This window comes from Microtus oregoni, unplaced genomic scaffold (genome assembly GCF_018167655.1).
Source record: "Microtus oregoni isolate MIOR12 unplaced genomic scaffold, Mior012 000079F_003, whole genome shotgun sequence".
Taxonomy (NCBI): Eukaryota; Metazoa; Chordata; class Mammalia; order Rodentia; family Cricetidae; genus Microtus; species Microtus oregoni.
In genome coordinates this window covers 1,176,424-1,196,669 of record NW_024544155.1, presented here as the reverse complement: position 1 = coordinate 1,196,669, position 20,246 = coordinate 1,176,424, and the positions used below count along the sequence as shown (strand labels likewise).

General features: G+C 37.0%; 1 protein-coding gene and 1 pseudogene across 3 annotated transcripts; one reads left to right on the top strand and one right to left on the bottom strand.

Annotated features, from left to right (window-relative positions):
- Positions 1-264: 264 nt before the first annotated feature.
- On the top strand, positions 265-4,213 carry LOC121441557 (recombining binding protein suppressor of hairless-like). Of its 3 annotated transcripts, none has more exons than XM_041642782.1 (2): positions 265-281; positions 2,773-4,213. In XM_041642782.1, exons 1-2 carry the CDS (start codon positions 265-267, stop codon positions 4,211-4,213), a joined length of 1,458 nt encoding a protein of 485 aa, XP_041498716.1. The 3 variants fall into 3 exon arrangements, with proteins under 3 accessions (XP_041498716.1, XP_041498719.1, XP_041498715.1); XM_041642785.1 differs by lacking the exon at positions 265-281 and having other exon boundaries at positions 2,711-3,637; positions 3,794-4,213; XM_041642781.1 differs by lacking the exon at positions 265-281 and having other exon boundaries at positions 2,711-4,213.
- Positions 1,365-2,583, bottom strand: LOC121441564 (annotated as a pseudogene).
- Positions 4,214-20,246: the final 16,033 nt, after the last annotated feature.

The following is a 20,246-nucleotide window of genomic DNA, read 5'->3' as shown; positions in this document are numbered from 1 at the left end:
TTGGTTTAAAATTCTATTTTGCTACACTGAATTTGTCATAAATTTTAGTAGAAAGCATGTTACTAATAACCAGTGTCTTGACATTCATGTAGGAAAATATAATGATTGAGAGTGACTTGATGTTTTGGGTGGGAGTGTTTTGTGTAATTGTTTACTTGCATGCCTATTGATGTCTGGGTTTGACTACCAATTGAGGTCAGTATCCAAAAAAAAAAATCATCTGATGTAGCTTCTCCATGTGATATGATTCAGAATGCCTCAAATATGTTAACCTTTCGAAAGTCAGAATTCTTACACGTTTAACTGAGGTTCTCTGAGTTTATCAGAATTGAACTTCATGCTTTTACTCAATTTTAGAAGTCATAGAGAATCTATTTACCTAACTCTCTTTATCTTACGTCACTGCTTGTCTGAACTCAAAGAGTATATGACATTGTCTATACCTCTCAATGGCTTAGATTACTTGATCACCCTGATTCAATGTCAACCTCAATGAATGCAAGAACATTTGGGTGAAACTGATATGTTTGGACAATAAAATCTGGCACAACCAGTGATAGTATGAAATCTACATGGTTTGTGGATTGTTTGTATCTACAGTCTTATCACTAATATTCTCATTATATTTTATTCAAACAATAAGAAGTTTAAATGAAAGACAACTAAGGATTAAGAGAATATGATCTCTAAACTGAAAGAAAAATTGTGAAGGTGCATCCTTTCATTATTTGATATATGCTAGTTGAACAATTGCAGGTTGTAATAATTATTAGAAGCCATTTTGTGCCTATGAACTGGGAACAGATGAAATGGGATGGGTTTTAAAAATAAGTGCCTAACAGGAGAAATAAATGAGCCTCTGTAGTTTATTATTTACCTCATTTTATTGGCTTGATATGATGCAAAATATTTTTAGAAAGCTGTCACTCATTTACTCCAAAGTGAATTTTTACAATAAATAATTCTTAGTTCCAATACTCTTTTGTAATAAGTCTTGCTTTAGTTTTCACAAATGTGATTTTCATTCACAGTTATTTCCTCAATTGTTGTTAGGATATTCTCTAGATTTAAGAACTCTCAACTGATGAGAAAGCCATGTCTGTCTTTAGATGAGGTAAGATGCAAAAGAAATTATATACTAAATTGGCTAACTTAATCTGTAATTTTCAAAAATTTCTAAAGGAAGAAAACTGTTGGTAATCATTATTTATTGTTTGCAGTCACTTCCCTTTAATTAATGTCTTCAGCTGCAAGGGCTACAGCCTGAGAGGATTCTTGTTGGGACCAATTAAGTCCTGGCCTTCACCTGGATGTTGGGATTACTTGAGTCCTGGCTTTCAGCTGCTCTAGCCTGCTAGAACCTTCTAAGTGACGTTACTAGAAGCTGTGTTTATTTCCTCTGCAGTTTCCAAGTCTTCTACTTGAATCTCATGATCTAACATCTCTGAAAAATGGTCTCTGATTTCTTCAGCCGATTCATCACCAAATTTATAATCGCATAACCTTACAGCAGATCCAGGAAGGGGAATGAAAATTCGGTGAGGAAGTTCATATTTGTTTTCCTGGAATTTCATTCAAAAGCAGGTCCTCAAAAAGTATTTCATAGCCATCAGCGACTGTGTTCAAAATATCTCTCTTCACTGCCTGCATGACATCTTTAACCTTGGGTTTGTTGCTGTGGATGAAAGCTCGACATTTCACACCCCCCCCCCACCCGAAGGTTTACAGAACCACTACAGATCTGGACTCTGGCTGTGGATGTGTAGTCTGAACTCAGGGGCAACTGTGTTAGCACTCGAACATCAAAAGAATCAGCAGTTGCTTGAGTATTTCCTCTAGATTTTTTCTGTCCTACTAATAGGTCACAATCTTCATTTTTAACTTATCCATTAATCAAATAAACACCATTTTCTATTTGCTTGGCCCAGCGTACAAGTCCACTCTTTGTATCTTTTTTCCAGAGAATAACTGACAGAAGTAGCCGACAGTGGGATGTGGATATTAATGTGAACAGTACACTCTAGATACAGCCAGGAGGTAGATACTCGATTTTGATACTTCCAATCTGCAGGTCTTGCTGAACTCTTTGGATCATGGACATCATAAGTTCGACAAGATAATTTTTTTTTTGTATAAGAACATATGTGAAGTATTTCTTGTTCTGAGACCTCTTCCTCTGTGATATTCCATAGTCTTTTTCTATTCATAGATTTTTCCACAGAAAATATTAGTCTGCGCAGGGCATTTTGAAAATCATCTGCTAATTCTAAAGTTGTAATAATAATTATTCCAAGAACCAGAAGTCCTCCAGGGAGCATTCTGGATACCTGGCTGACATGTTCTGTGGCCCATTCTTCATCCAAGGTATCCAACTTACCATTGGGATGCTTGAGGTTCTCATTGTGTTCCTCTTTTGGTGGTGTTCTAGTGGCAGGAATCACATAATCCTTTTGTGAAGAACACTGTCCTATCAAAAGACCAGAGACAAGAGATTTTCCCTGGAGACTGATGCTTGAAATATATTGGCCAACACTCTCTTCTACAATGTAGATTCTTTCCATTATTGGCAGACAGTTCAGTAGCTTGTTCTCAGAATGTGCACACGTGGCTAACAAATCCCTCGAACGTTCTGTCAGCAAGAGAATTCGAGAGAGAGTACAAATAGCTGCCCTCAAGGGTCAGATGCCACTAGGTCCTGCTTCTACAGTCAATGGACTACATGGAGGGCTCACCCGCGGAGGAGCGGCCTGCGCATGCTCCATCGCTGGGGAGGTTTTGGGAGCGGCCTCCACCTAAGCGACTCACTAGAGAAGCTATGCGAAATTATTTAAAAGAACGAGGGGATCAAACAGTACTCATCCTTCATGCAAAAGTTGCGCAGAAGTCCTATGGAAAGGAAAAACGATTTTTTTGCCCTCCTCCGTGTGTGTATCTTATGGGCAGTGGTTGGAAGAAAAAAAAAGAACAAATGGAAAGAGATGGTTGTTCAGAACAAGAGTCACAACCCTGTGCCTATATTGGAATAAGACATACTGGTCAAGAAATGCAGTGGCTAAACTTGGAAGGGAAGAACTACTCCACAGCTAAAACATTGTACATACCTGATTCAGACAAGAGAAAACATTTCAGGTTGTCTGTAAAAATGTTCTATGGCAACAGTGATGATATTGGTGTGTTCGTCAGCAAGTGGATAAAAGTCATTTCCAAACCTTCCAAAAAGAAGCAGTCACTGAAAAATGCTGACTTGTGCATTGCCTCAGGAACAATGGTGGCTTTGTTTAATCGGCTTAGATCCCAGACAGTAAGTACCAGATACCTGCATGTAGAAGGAGAAAAATTCCATGCTAGTTCACAACAGTGGGGAGCATTTCATATTCATCTCTTGGATGACGATGAGTCAGAAGGAGAGGAGTTCACAGTCCGAGATGGTTACATCCACTATGGCCAGACTGTCAAACTTGTGTGCTCAGTGACTGGCATGGCACTCCCAAGATTGATAATTAGAAAAGTTGATAAGCAGACAGCATTACTGGATGCACATGGTCCTGTATCACAACTCCACAAATGTGCATTTTACCTTAAGGATACTGAAAAAATGTACTTGTGCCTTTCTCAAGAAAGAATAATCCAATTTCAGGCCACACCATGTCTGAAAGAACCAAATAAAGAAATGATAAATGATGGAGCTTGCTGGAAAATTATTAGCACAGATAAGGCAGAGTATACATTCTATGAGGGCATGGGCCCTGTCCTTGCCCCAGTCACTCCTGTGCCTGTCATAGAAAATCTTCAGTTGAATGGCAGCGGGGACTTAGCAATTCTTGAACTTACAGGAGAGAATTTTACTCCAAATTTACAAGTATGGTTTGGGGATGTAGAAGCCGAAACAATGTACAGATGCGGAGAGAACATGCTCTGTGTGGTCCCAGACATTTCTGCATTCCGAGAAGGTTGGAGATGGATCCGTCAGCCAGTCCAGGTTCCAGTAACTTTGGTCCGTATTGATGGAATCATTTATTCTACTAGCCTTACCTTTACCTACACACCAGAACCAGGGCCGAGACCACACTACAGCGCAGAAGGAGCGATCCTCAGAGCGAACTCAAGCCAAGTGCCCATCAACCAGTCAATCACAAACAGCGAGGGAAGTTACACGAACACCAGCACAAATTCTACCAGTGTCACATTGTCCACAGCAACAGTGGTGTCCTAACTACCATCTTTTTGCTAGGACTTAACCTGACTTGAATGCGGCAAAAAGTTGAAAAAACAAAACAAAAGGGAAAAAAAAGGAAAGAAAAGCAAGGATAAAATGAACAATCTTTTGTGGTTTCTTGGGAAAACTTTTCATACCAGGTGATCTATTCAAAACCCCATTACCTGCAAGTGCTGATCTGAATCGCAGAAGCCACAGGAAAACGGAAAACATCAAAATGTACAAACTGTTGGAAATCACAGTTTTCAGCTGTCTCTCTCTCACACACACACACCCTTTTGGTTGGTTTTTGATTGGTTTTGATTAAATGGTCAAAAAATAGATATGTGGCTGGTGTTCAGGTTAAGCTAGAAGACACAAATCTTAACTTAGTTTTTATGGACCAAGAGACTTGCATAAGCTTTAGTAAAAGGTACATTTTTCACCATGTCTTTTTTATATCCCAGTATGCAGTATACCTTATTACCAGTAGGTTGCACTCTCCACCCTTTTGAGCTTTGGCTCTAAAGTACATTCAGGTTCAAGCCTGTTGGACCTAAGACAGGAGGGTCTTCTTTTTTATAAAAAAATTAGGGGAGAGATGTTGGAACAATTAAGTCCTGGCCTTCAGCTGGATGTTGGGATTAATGAGTCCTAGGTCTTCAGCTGCTCTTCCCTCCTAGAACCTTCTAATTAAAGTTACTAGAAGCTGTGCCTAGCTTAGAGGATCAGAGGATGGGATTTTCACCTGTTGGCCATTGACTGCAGTGTATTTAAGCCTACATGGTGCTAATAAAGGGGGGCTTTTTTAATTAATTAATTCATTTTATTTTATTTTTTATTAATCTTTTTTAATTAAAAATTTTTGCCTCCTCCCCGCCTCCCTTTTCCCTCCACCTCCCCCCACTCCCAGAGCCCCACTCCCCTCCCCCCTCCCTCTCCAGTCCAAAGAGCAGTCAGGGTTCCCTGCCCTGTGGGCAGTCCAAGGTCCTCCCCCCTCCATCCAGGTCTAGGAAGGGGAGCATCCAAACAGGCTAGGTTCCCACAAAGCAGTAGGATCAAAACCCAGTGCCATTGTCCTTGGCGTCTCATCAGCCCTCATTGTCCACCATGTTCAGAGAGTCCGGTTTTATCCCATGCTTATTCAGTCCCAGACCAGCTGGCCTTGGTGATCTCCTAATAGATCAGCCCCACCCTCTCAGTGTGTGGGTGCCCCCCTTGCGGTCTTGACTTCCTTGCTCATATTCTCTCTCCTTCTGTTCCTCATTTGGACCTTGGGAGCTCAGTCCATTGCTCCAATGTGGGTCTCTGTCTCTATCTCCATCCATCACCAGATGAAGGTTCTCACTCAGAATAGTGTTTTCTATTTCCATTCATTTGGGATCAACCTACCCCAGGACCCCATAAAGGGGGGCTTTTTGTTTCAGTGTTAAAAGCTCTGCGTGTGTCGGTCTGTCTCTGCGTGTGAATTCTCAACCTCTAGCCCCTGGCCTGAAGCTCGCGATCTGAGTTCTAGAGCACAGAGCACAGACACGGGGGCGCCATGCCCGGCAGATTCTGTTCCTCAAAGCTACTAAAGGAATCTATCTAAATCTAAAGAACTCACAATTCAAGATTTGAGGTGTAATTCTGCTGGCTCTGAAGGGGTGAACAACAAGTAGCTAACTTTTTCCTTTTTCAGCCATCCTCCAAACAACCCAGTGACCTTATCTCCCCCCCACCCCGTTAAAAACCCCTTGTTAGGCTGTGTGGTTTCTCCTTCTTGTCAGCTACTTGCTGACTCAGCATCCTGCTAGCAGGTTAATTTTATTTAATCAAACATATCTTTGAATTGTTAACTGCTTTTTCAGTAGGAAAAATGCAACACACTTTAAAATAATATTCTGCAGCATAAAATATACATATATTTCTCACATATCTATATGGTTTATAACCGATTTACACTTAACATTCAGTTTTTTCTACTATAGAGATTTACTGACTTGGTAATTTTCATAATTTAGAACCTTGTGAAAAATTGGAAATGTTAGCTGTCATTCGTAATAGAGACCTGGCTGTATATGGATAAAAGTTTTCTGTGTATTGAAAACCTTAGCAAAATATGCATGTGACCAACTTTGAAAACATCTACTTTCAGAATAATAGAAAAATATTAAGCATTCCCACTGGCAGAATATAATTTTCTGGGAGGTACTTTTGTAGCTATAAAGTGCTTTAACATTTCCCTAAGAGAGACAATTAAGTTTGAATAATTCTGGCCAATTAATCTAAGAACAAGCTTGCTAAAATGACTCTCATATTTCTTGAATTAAAAAAAATCACAAACTTATTTCAGGAGTTTTTAGTTATTAGTGTATTCAATTTTACCTTTTTAACCAAAATTTTATTGTAAGGAACTTGCAAATAAAAACATAAAATGAGATTACTACAAGTTTATTGTAAATCATTAAAAAATAAAACAGGATGAAAATAATACCTCAAATTTTAGTAGCTATCCTACAAAGTTTTGTATATTCCAAACATATTTTGGGTTAATTCAGGTCATATATATGACAGGAAGGAACTCAAGTCATATAACTGCTTGAAAATAATGGCTAATATAGCACACAGTATATACAAACACATTTTAGTAATGTATTTTATTTTATTGATTCAATTAATATGGACTAAATTAAGTCAGGTTCCTTTAGTGATTAATTATTTTATTTTTTTACTTATTTCTTTAGGCACTGTACTAGTTATGTACAACTGAAAGGTGTGAAACACTGTGCTCAGTATGATGACATGTAAATGATGCTCTGAATATATCATGAGGCAAATTGGCTTAGTCATAAATTTCCAAGACAGTTCTTTACTGAAGAGCTATTTGAAGGTTAACAGAGATGTAAAAACATAAACTGAAGGGGAAGAACATTGCAGGCAGAAGAAAAAACACAAGAACAAATGGCGGTGAGAAATCAGGCACAAATAAGGGACTAAGAAAGTCAGGATGGATGACATATTGATAATAAGTAAATGTAGAATACAAGAAAGAGCTGGAGATGTTAACTAGTACAAGTTGTTACAGGAAATGTTTTCAATAAATTGATGCACTTTAATGAAGGCAAATTGAATGCATGATTTGACTGAAGATAAAACTAAACAGAGATTCAGAGCTTCAGCTAAACTCTTAAACTCGATTGCCCCTTTAGAAAGGTCTCTTTTTGGAGGAAAAAAAGGTTCAATTTTCCTATCTCTGCTTTCCCCCATCACTGAATGCCAGCAGCAGGCCAAAGGGAAAAAAGAGAAACCTAAAGCAGGTTTTTTTTTTTTTTTTTTTTTTAGCTGAAGTTAGTTCCTGGAGAGAGCTGATAGCTTAGTACTGTTAGTCAGTTCTGTTCTTAGTAGAGGGACATCTCAACCAAATAGAACTGTGGCAACACATCTATCCACTTCTCATTTTTCAGGCTTTGGCTTAAATCCTGTTCCTTTCTAGAAACATGTTTAATCGGAAGAAGTATTTTCTTTAACAAGAGCCTACAAATTTCCCCTTTAATATTTCATGTTCTTGTCCTCAATACCCACTAATAGCATTGGTTAGCCTAAGTACAATGAGAGCAAGAAATGCTCAGTCATAGACTCTGTATTAACCAGCAGTGTCACTCTGTATAATATTCTTTGAAAGTATTCTTTGAGAGAATGTAAACCCCAAAGCACTTTGGTTTCCAGAGTAAGTAACAAATTAACTGCTGATGCTCTCAATAATTATTGAATATAAATTGCCCTTCAGTTATATCTAGAAAGGAAAATTCTGTCTTGGTACATTAAGTTTCTTGGGGAATACAAACATAAATAACTAGTTATTATATTCAAGGATATTATATAAAAAGCTTACAGTATTCTCTGGCTGGCCTGGCATTCACTATGTAGACCCAACTGTAGGTAAAATCACAGAGACCTCACTGTTTCTACCTCCTGAGTGCTAGTATTAAAATGAATGTGTCATCAAATCCAGTTTTAGAGTGTTTTTCAAAGGGCATGTCTTGCTAATAGTTTTTTTGTTCATTTTTAAAATAAAATTATTGTATTCATTTATAAAAGAGATGGTCAAAGTAAATTTTTTACTGTTCTCAATTAGCTTCTTTCAGTGGGTTAACCAACTAACAGTTCTAGGTATGAGGAAATTCCAATAATTGAATAAATATTCTGTAGAACCTTACTAATTTTGCCAGCTTAGAATTAATCCCTTTGTGACGAGGAGCATAAAAATTTAATTTCCATACATTTCAGAGGCAACTGATTTCATTATTGCACTTGTTTAATGCCTGTGTTTTTACTGCCAGTTCAGTTTGTCAACCCTAAGTTATATATGATAATCTTACATAAAGCTTGAGCTTTACCCAGAGCATTTGCTACAAGGAATATATTGTATATTTGTTGTTACTAAACAATTACCAATTGTATTCTACCAAAAATATAACAAATTGCACTGATTATATATCTCTTAAAAGTTCTTGAGTAAAATTATTTTTTGTTCATGATTGTAAAAATAGATTTCAGAGTAGTATAATTATTGTATTGTGTTCTTATTAGTTATTTTGTTGTGTTATTATCTATGTAATTTGTTGAAGATGAAGAAATGAAATAATCCCTATTTAAAACACACATCTGGACCATCCAGTTCCCTTGTGTTTTCCTCCCACTTTTCCTTATCCCCTCATTCTCCACTTCTGCCCCCCCCCCCCGCTCCCAGTTTATTCGGAAGATTTTGTCTATTTCCTCTTCCCATGGGGATCCATGTATGTTTCTTAGGGTTCTACTTGTTAACTTGTTACCTATCTTCTCTGGGGTCATGGGATATAGGCTGGTTATCCTTTGCTTAACGTCTAATATCCACTTATGAGTCAGTATGTACTGTCTTTTTCTTCCTGGGTCTGAGTTACCTCTCTCAGTATTTTTGTTTTGTTTTGTTTTATCCCATTGTATGTCATTGTTTTTTCACCACTTGTACTCTATTGTGTAAATATACCACATTTTCTTTTTCCATTCTTTGGTTGAGGCGCATCTAGGTTGTTTCCAGATTCTGGCTATTATAAATAATGCTGCTCTGAACACAGTTGAGCAAATGTCCTTGTGGTACGAGTGTGCATCCTTTGAGTGTATGTCTAAGAATGTTATTTCTGGGTCTTGAGGTAGATTGATTCCCAGTTTTTCGAGAAACTGCCATATTGATTTCCAAAGTGGGTGTACAAGTTTGTACTCCTTCCAGCATTAGAGGATTGTTCCCCTTACTCTGCATCCTCTCCACCATAAGCTATTATCAGTGTTTTAACCATTCTGACTGGTGTAATATGGGAGGCAGAGACAGGCAGATCTCTGTGAGTTCAAGGCCAGCGAGGCCTACAGAGTGAGTTTCATGACAGGCTCAAAAGGTTACACAGAGAAACCCCATCTCAAAAAAAAAAAGATGGTATCTCAGGGTTGTTTTTATTTGCATTTAACTGATGGCTAAGGATGTTAAAATTACACAATATAAAACAAGAAAACATCTTCAACAAATAGAGCTAGCATTATTGCATGTCAACATGCAGTAATATACAATATGCAATAACATACAAGAATGCAAATGATCCATATCTATCCCCATGAACACAACTGAAGTCCAAATGGATCAGAGACTTTAACATAAACCCAGCCACACTGAATCTTATAGAAGAGAAAGTGGAAAGTAACTTGGAATGCATGGAAACAGGAAAGTACTTCCTGAATACAGCCCCATTAGCCCAGACATTTAGATTTATAATTAATAAATGCGACCTCTTGAAACTGAGAAGCTACTGTAAGGAAAAAAGACAAAACGGCAGCCTGTAGAGTTTGAAAAGATCTTCACCAACCTCATCTGAAAGAGCAATGATCTCCAAAATATATAAAGAACCCAAGAAACTAGATAACTAAAACAAAACAATTCAATTTAAAATTTTTGATCCTACTGTACCTACTGGCTTTGTGGGAGCCTAGGCTGTTTGGATGCTCACCTTACTAGACCTGGAAGGAGGTGGGAGGTCCTTGGACTTCCGAAAGGGCAGGGAACCCTGACTGCTCTTCGGGCTGATGAGGGAGGGGGAGTTGATTGGGGGAGGGGGAGGAAAATAGGAGGCGGTGGCAGGGAAGAGGCAGCAATCTTTAATCAATCAATCAATCAATCAATAAATAAATAAAAGTAAATTACCAATAAAAACAAGAACCTTTTATACTGGAGTAGCCCCAGTGTTTCAATGATAGAAATGAGCCAAATGAGGGGAGGAAACAATTAAAAGAACCCTGAATTCCAAAAAAATAAATAAATAAAAGTAGGATACAGATCTAAACAGAGACTTTTTTTTTTTTTTTTGGTTTTTCGAGACAGGGTTTCTCTGTAGCTTTGGAGCCTGTCCTGGAACTCCCTTGGTAGACCAGGCTGGCCTCGAACTCACAGAGATCCGCCTGTCTCTGCCTCCCAAGTGCTGGGATTACAGGAGTGCGCCACCACCGCCCGGCTTTAAACAGAGACTTCTTAATAGAAGAACCTCAAATGGCCAAATGACACTGAAGGACTTGCTAAAATTTTTATTATCAAAGATTCTCACTAAGTTTCCATGCTGGTTGCTGGCCTTGAACTTACATTCCCTCCACCTGGGTCTTCCAAATACCTGGGACAACTGTCAGAAGTCACTATGCTCACCATTTGATGGTGCCTATGGCCTATACTTCAGCTGAAGGCTTTGTTGAAGTCTGTGATCTACCCTGCAGCTGGAGGCCTTGTTTTGTGGTCTGTGCTCCCTCTAGAGGCCATGTTGATGTCTGAGTTGCCACCAAAAGACATGTGGATGCCCATGGCTTGTACTTTTTTCTTTTTTTTTAAAAAATATGTTTTGCAGGTAGGTGTTAATTTAAAAACCATCTGAAAATTAATATGGAATAACCCTATTTCTCAACTATACATTATTATTTTTCTGGGGAAATTAATGTCTTTTATAGTTCTTCTCTAAAACAGAGTCATATATATTAAATGAATTCAGAACCTGAAATAAAATTTGACTTACGTCACAGTATCTCAAGGTTCTCCTAAATGGAACAAATCACTTAAACAAATTTCTGTGTAACCAACAAATGCCAGCTATCTATTTCATGTACTAATTTTGTCTATATAATTAGACATTCATTGAACATGATGACATGTAGAGTTTTAAGCACATTGAATATCAAATGAAATTTTTTCTTTATGAAATACATCTAATGGATAGGTTGTGGTGTGTTTAAAGGTTTAAGTTCTTTTATGAGAAAAATGTATCTAGTGGACAATGGCTATAATCATCTGAAATTTTGCTGAGCTTCATGATCAGAATGACTTACTCTCATGACCAGAATTTTATTCTAGTCTTGACTGGAAACTCTGCTATGAAGAACCCTGTCTACATATAATGTCCTTAGTATGTTTTTCCTGGGTTGCCGAATTTTACTGAGAGTGATTGATTTCTAACAGTGCGAATTCCAGGAAAATCAGGTATAAGATGTTTTCCATTATCTGTTATTGTCTGTTCATAGTACCATCTGTATTTTATTGGTTATAATAAAATGGCTACAGACTTCAGAAAGAACACATAAAGGTCACTTTTCAGTGGAAATAGTATTGAACACATTCTTGAGGTAGAACATGATAATGTTTGCTGAGTTTTGCGTTTTAAGCCTTTTCTAAGTTGACAAACTCAAGATTTACCTTGAATGTTGTAAACAGCTAAAAGTCCTTGATTGCCAGGGCTCAGGTCATGTCAAATAACATGGATAAATTCCACAAAGATATAAGTGATGGCTATTCTTGTTTGTGAACTTGGCTGCATATGTAATTAACTACTATCCAGAAATGGAGAGAACACTTGTGAGAGATTAGATTTTGCTTGGTTTGAAATGGGTGAATCTATTTCTTTTTTTGTAACTTATTAGATATTTTTTAAAAATTATATCATTTTTTTAAAAAAACAATCTTCATTTGGATTGCAGCATGTATGAAAGATCAGCTAAAACATTCAGCCAAGTGGACTGAATAACTACTGGATTTCTGAACTTTCTGTTGACTGCCATTCCTTATTGGATTAGCTGGAGTGAAGCATGTAATTATTCCAATATGTTCACAATTCATATGAGCATATATATATATATATATATATATATATATATATATATATATATGAGGGGGGGGAGGGAAAGGGAGAGAAACCCAAACAGAGAGTTTCATTCCATAAATTCTGTTACACTAGAGAACTCTGATAATATAAATTTGATTTGTTTGCTTAGGTAAGTTTTTGAGGCATCTGCATCTCCAATATTAAGCCTGTCTTTAAATTTATCTTAGAACCAATGAGATAATATGATGAGTGTATCCAATTTACACTCTATTCCTGGGAAGACCATGTCTAGGGAGGTGTTATACATCTGAAATCATCTTAAAGCTCAAGAAAACAAATAAGGAGTCCATCAGAAGGGAGGTTGGTGTGGGAAAACTAGCATACCTAATTATACTCAGAATCTTACTAACTTTCTCATGATTTGTTTCAACATCTCCTTTTTCTTTCAGGATTAATACTAACCCACATTTTTATGAGGAATGTCTTCCACAGTGTGAGAAATGCATATTTATTTTCTGGTGATACAGGAGAAAGTAGGGGAAATGCTAAGCCATGAGGTAGAATCTATTGTCTCCTAAAGTACATAATCACTAAGGCATTTGAGTACTCTGGAATGGAAGTACCAAAGACTGGATAAGGTTAATGAATATATTTACTTTTATAAGTTTTCATTATAAAAAAGGTCAAAGTTTGTCAAGAGATAATTTTAGATATGGTAATTTGAGGCATAACGTGTTACGCAGACTTAGAATAAATACATAATAAAGTTCAAAATGTCAAGGCAGCTCAGTTTTTATTCTTAATGATATTGCTGTTAAGAAAAAGACTGCATTCTCTATGGAAACTATGAAAGCCAGAAGGTCCTGGATAGATGTACTGCAGAAGCTAAGAGACCATGGATGCAAACCCAAACTACAATACCCAGCCAAGCTATCATTCATTATCAACGGAGAAAACAAGACATTCCAGGATAAGAGCAAATTTAAACAATACGTAGCCACAAATCCAGCCCTACAAAAAGTAATAGAAGGAAAATCACAACCCAAGGAATTCAACACTGCCAACACTGCCTACAATAACCCAGGCATCTAGTGATCCTTCACTAGCACATCTCAAAGAATGGAGACACAAAATCTCTACTACCAAAGCAATAAGAATAACCAGAGTAAACAACCACTGGTCATTAATATCACTTAATATTAATGGGCTCAATTCACCTATAAAAAGGCACAGGCTAAGAGATTGGATACGAAAACAGGATCCAACATTCTGCTGTTTGCAAGAAACACATCTCAACCACAAAGACAGGCAACTACTCAGAGTAAAGGGTTGGGAAAAGGTGTTTCAAGCAAATGGTCCTAAGAAAAAAGCAGGTGTGGCCATACTAATTTCTAACAATACTGACTTCAAACTAAAATCAATCAGAAGAGACTGAGATGATCACTTTATACTCATAACAGGAAGAATTCATCAGGATGGTGTCACAATCCTGAATATCTACTCTCCCAATATAAAAGCACCTACTTATGTAAAAGAAATATTACTAGAACTCAAGGCAGACATCAAACCACACACACTAGTAGTAGGAGACTTCAACACACCTCTCTCTCCAAGGGACAGGTCAGTCAGACAGAAATCTAATAGAGAATTAAGAGAATTATTGGAGGTAATGAAGCAAATGGACTTAACAGAAATCTATAGAACATTCCACCCAAATAGGAAAGAATATACCTTCTTCTCTGCAGCTCATGGAACCTTCTCAAAAATTGACCACATACTCAGAAACAAAGGAAACCTCCACAGATACAAAAAAAATCAGTGTCCACCTGTGTCTTATCAGATCACCACGGATTAAAGTTAGAAGACAACAACCACGCTACCCCCAAAAAACCGACAAACTCATGGAAACGGAACAGTCAACTACTGAACCACACCTGGGTCAAGGAAGAAATCAAGAAAGAAATTAAAGTCTTCCTTGAATTTAATGAAAATAAAGGGACAAAATACTCAAACCTATGGGACACAATGAAAGCAGTGCTAAGAGGAAAGTTCATAGCACTAAGGGCCCACTTAAAGAAAACGGAGAATTCATACATTGGGGACTTAACACCACACCTAAAAGCTCTAGAAAAAAAAATGAAGCAGACGCACCCAGGAGAAGTAGAAGACTGGAAATAATAAAACTGACGGCTGAAATCAACAAAATAGAAACACAGAAAACAGTCCAAAGAATCAATGAAGCAAAAAGCTGGTTCTTGGAGAAAATCAACAAGATCAACAAACCCCTATCCAAACTAATTAAATGACAGAGAGAGAACACGCAAATAAATAAGATCAGAAATGAAAAGGGGGACATAACCACAGACACAGAGGAAATTCAGAGAGTCATTAGATCTTACTACAAAAGCCTGTATGCCACAAAACTTGAAAATACAAAAGAAATGGACATTTTTTAAAAATAAGTACCATATACCAAAGCTAAACCAAGACCAGGTGAATGATCTAAATAGACCAGTTACTGGTGAAGAATTAGAAATGGTTATCAAAAATCTCCCTTCGAAAAAAAGCCCAGGACCACATGGTTTCAATGCAGAATTCTACCAGAACTTCCAAGAAGAACTAATACCTATACTCCTTAATGTATTTCACAAAACAGGATGTCAATCGGTAGAAGAATGAAAATAGATCCATGTCTTTCACCATGCACAAAACTCAAGTCCAAATGGACTGAAGACCTCAATATCAGTCTGAACACACTGAACCTGATAGAAGAGAAAGTGGGAAGTACTCTACAGCAAATGGGCACAGGAGACCACTTCCTACGTATAACCCCAGCAGCACAGACACTAAGGGCATCATTGAATAAATGGGACCTCCTGAGGCTGAGAAGCTTCTGTAAAGCAAAGGATACTGTCTCTGAGACAAAAAGGCATCCCACTAACTGTGAGAAGATCTTTACCAACCCCGCAACTGACAAAGGTCTGATCTCCAAAATATATAAAGAAATCAATAAACTAGACCGTAAAAGGCTAATAAACCCAATTATAAAATGGGGCATTGAGCTGAACAGAGAATTCTCAACAGAAGAACTTCAAATGGCCAAAAGACATTTAAGGTCATGCTCAGCTTCCTTAGCAATCAGGGAAATGCAAATCAAGACAACTTTAAGATACCATCTTACACCTGTCAGAATGGCTAAAATAAAAAAAAACACCAATGATAGCCTTTGCTGGAGAGGTTGTGGAGAAAAGGGTACACTCACCCATTGCTGGTGGGAATGCAAACTTATGCAACCACTCTGGAAAGCAGTTTTTCGGTTTCTCAGGAAATTCGGGATCAACTTACCCCTGGAACCAGTGATATCACTCTTGGGAATATACCCAAGAGAGGCCCTATCATCCAACAAAAGTATATGCTCAACTATGTTCATGGCAGCATTGTTTGTAATAGTCAGAACCTGGAAACAACCTAGATGCCCTTCAACAGAAGAATGGATGAAGAAAGTATGGAATATATACATATTAGAGTATTACTCAGCAGTAAAAAACAAGGACTTCTTGAATTTTGCATACAAATGGATGGAAATAGAAAACACTATCCTGAGTGAGGTAAGCCAGACCCAAAAATAGGAACGTGGGATGTACTCACTCATATTTGGTTTCTAGCCACAAATAAAGGACATTGAGCTTATAATTCATTTTCCTAGAGAAGCTAAATAAGAAGGTGAATCCACAGACAAACACATAGGCATCCTCATGAATATTAACCTTCATCAGGCGATGAAAGGAGACAAAGACAGAGACCCACATGGGAGCACCGGACAGAAATCTCAAGGTCCAAATCAGGAGCAGAAGGAGAGAGAGCAAGAGCAAGGAACTCAGGACCATGAGGGGTGCACCCACACAGTGAGACAATGGGGATGTTCTATCGGGAACTCACCAAGGCCACCTGGCCTAGGTCTGAAAAAGCATGGGATAAATCTGGACTAGCTGAACATAGCGGACAATGAGGACTACTGAGAACTCAAGAACAATTGCAGTGGGTTTTTGATCCTACTGCATGTACTGGCTTTGGGGGAGCCTAGGCAATTTGGATGCTCACCTTAAGAGACCTGGATAGATGTGGGCGGTCCTTGGGCTTCCCACAGGTCAGGGAACCCTGATTGCTCTTAGAGCAGATGAGGGAGGGGGACTTGATCGGAGGAGGGGGAGGGAAATGGGAAATGGTTGTGGGGAGGAGGCAGAAATCATTAATAAATAAATAAATAAATAAATAAATAAATAAATAGAAACTAGAAAAAAATAGAAATCATGAAGACCATTAAAAATGCTAAGTTTTAATAAAAAAAAGAAAAAAAGAAAGAAAAAGGCTGCATATAATTTATTTGCAACAAATTTGAACTGTCTTTAATTTAGGATATGAGCCTTCCTAAATGATTTTTCATAATGACCACTTCTCTTATTCTCTTGTTTTTGAACAACATTATAATAAACAAACTGTTATGATTAGCATATATAATTTAATTTAATTTTTGTAATGGTACTGGAAATATTGCTTTCTCTAATGTACCTGAATACAAATCTACATCTGTTGACACATTTACATAATCATAATGAAAATGAAGTTTTCAGACATAGTAGTGACAAAGTTTTACTGACAGGATTTGACAAAATATTTGTTTACATAAAATGTATGAGCTACTTTCCTTTTTTGTTAAGGAAAATAAAACAAACACAGCACACAACAAAGCATGCAAGATAGCTTTTATTAAAAATCTACTACAATGGGAAAAATGACTCCAGTATCCAATTTATTTCAATTCCAAAACCAAAATATCAATTATGAATAATATTAAAAGAATAAATGGGAATTTTTGGCAAGTTGTCAGGTTAAGAAAAATACTAGATTAATGTTACTGGAAGAAAATAACATGAGTAGAAGAATTATATGTCAATTTACTTCCTATGGCTAGACTTCGTAGCTATATACAGAAGCCAAGGCAAAGGCCTGACAAGTGCTAAAGGGGCAAAGTTTAATAATTCTTACCCATCATGTTTTAGAGAGACTCTGTTTATAATCCTAAACCAGGTTTGAGTTCTGTTGGCTTCAAACTTAAGTCATTCAGAACTATAGTAGTGCACAGTCCTGAACAAGTATATCTTCAATAGACATATCAGAGGGAGTTCTTAAATACCCTTTTTTTTTAAAAAAACATGCTAATTTATTTCTTCATTGAACTATCCCATCTCTACCAACAATTAGAAAAATCTTGAATGTTTAAACCAAAGTCATCTTTATTTTATGTAATTTCTTTATACTTATTTAAGTGAACACAGTGCTTTCAGATTTGCAAAACCCAAAAATCAAAACCAACCCAAATGAGTGAAGAATTTTTACTACTGGTAGGTAGCAAAGCATAGCTCTGAAATAAGTCATGCTTTCCTCCAACAAAGAGAAGATACAGCATTTGTTAAGGAGGCCTCTACATATTCATATCTATAGCACCCTATTATGAAGGTAACTTCGGTGTATGTACTCAATTTAAAATACATACTTTTGAGCATGCTTAGTTAGGACCATAATTCAAAACTAAAAGACAACAGAAAATAATGGCTCCATGCTTGTTGGCACAATGTTGTAAGGGTGGTGAACACATGCTCAATAGAAATGGAAATTTGCTAGCCACCCCTCACTTCCATAATCAGTTGCCAAAGTCTACAGTGCACTAAAAGAAATAAAGAAAAGCTGGGGTGATCCAGGCTTTTGAAAATATTAACTCTTTTCCAGTCCTTTTCCCTAGCAGTTTCATTCCACTTGTTCTCCTTATAGTATGAAACAGTTGAAGCATGATTAATAGAATCTCAAAGACAGATATTGGAGTTCAATCTGAAAACCAGAAAAGCAAAGCAGCCAGCCACTGGCTCTTACCTCGACCTCAAATCAAAAATGGCAATTCTGCCTCTAGGGAACCTCAGAATAAGACTGAGCCTGCAAGCCATCTCCTTCTGTTTTATAATCCTCTCTAGTCCAGGGATTAAGGTTATGCACGATTACCACCAGGTTTCTGTTGCAAGCTTGTATGGCTACTGGGATTAAAGGTGTGTGTCATTGCTGCCTTGTCTATAAGACTTGTCATTGTGGCTGTTTTACTTTTCTGCTCCTCGGGTAGCTTTATTTATTAAAAGACAAATAAAATACCACTACATATTCCATTTTGTCTAAAATAAAAAAGAAAGATATATCTAATATAAGAAAAGCTATATACAATAAATATAATAACTATATACAATATGTATAGGCAATAAATATATCAATAGTGTCTAGTTCATTTGCATTTGACAAATTTAGAAAAAAAAATAATTCATATCTATCTTATTTTGGTGAGTCCAAAGTCTTGTACCTTATATTCTTTCTGTCATAACTTGATTTTTGAGTAAAGTAAACAAGGAAAACTATAAATATAGCTATCTAGTCTTCAATTCCTTCAGAGACCAAGAAGAAAATTATATTAACTAAGTAAGCAGGAAGTGAGAGCAAGACACTTCCAAAAAATGTGAATAGTGACAGAAACAGCTGGCTTTCATTCTTCTCTACAGGATAACATCCAGTTATGCCAGCACCATTTGTTAAAGATGGTTTCTTTCTTTCACTGTTTTTTTTTCTTCTTGGTCAAAATTCAGGTGTTCATAGGTGTGTGAATTAATATCCAAGTCTTCAATTTGATTCCATTGGTCAACGTCTCTGTTTTTATGCCAATACCAAGCTGTTTTCAATACTGTAGCTCTGTAATAGAGCTTAAAATCAGGGATGGTAATGCCTCCAGAAGTTTCTTTATTGTATGTGATTGTTTTGGCTGTCCTGGGCTTTTTGTTTTTCTATATAAAGTTGATAATTGTTCTTTCAAGATCTGTGAAGAATTTTGTTAGGATTTTGATGAGGTTTGCATTGAATCTATAGATTCCCTTTGGTAGGACTGCCATTCTTACAATGTTGATCCTAAAAATTCAAGATCATGGGAGATCTTTCCATTTTCAGGTATCCTCTTCAATTTCTTTCTTCAAAGAATTAAAGTTCTTGTCAAATAAGTCTTTCACTTCCATGGTTAGTGTTATCCCAAGATACTTTATGCTATTTGTGGCTATTGTGATAGGTGATGTTTCTCTGGTTTTTCTCGTTCAGCCTCTTTACCCTTTGTATATATGAAGGTTAACATTTTTTGAGTTGATTTTGTATCTTACTTTTACAAAAATAAGTGGTGAGTGAGCTGCATACCTCCCAGTACCCGGCCACCTAGCTAATCCCTGAAATAATTACATGGAAACTGTATTCATTTAAACAATGCCTGGCCCATTAGTTCTAGCCCTTTTTGGCTAATTCTCACATCTTGATTAATCCATTTCTAATAATCTGTGTAGCACCACGAGGAGGTGGCTTACCGGGAAAGATCCTAACCTACGTCCATCTCAGGTCAGAGAATCATGGCGTCTGCATGACTTTGTTTTATTTCTCCCAGAATTCTGTTCTGTTTACTCTACCCACCTAAGGGCCAGCCTATCAAAAAGGCCAAGGAAGCTTCTTTATTTAACCAATGAAATCAACACAAAACAGAAGACCCTCCTACATCATTTCCCCTTTTTCTGTTTAAACAAAAAAGAAAGGCTTTCACTTTAATATAGTAAAACTACATATAACAAAACAGTTATCAAGGAAGAATTACAGTTATAATATTTAGATCTATTTTATCTTTTATTATAACAAAGGAAAACTATAAATATATGAAGGTGTAAGTCACAAACAATCCCACACCAGTTTGGAATTATGATTATTAGAGAGGTTATTTATTTTAAGGGGGAAGAACTTATAGATTACTGTTCCAGACAACAGCCCTCTGTGCAATTAGTAATGGAGCC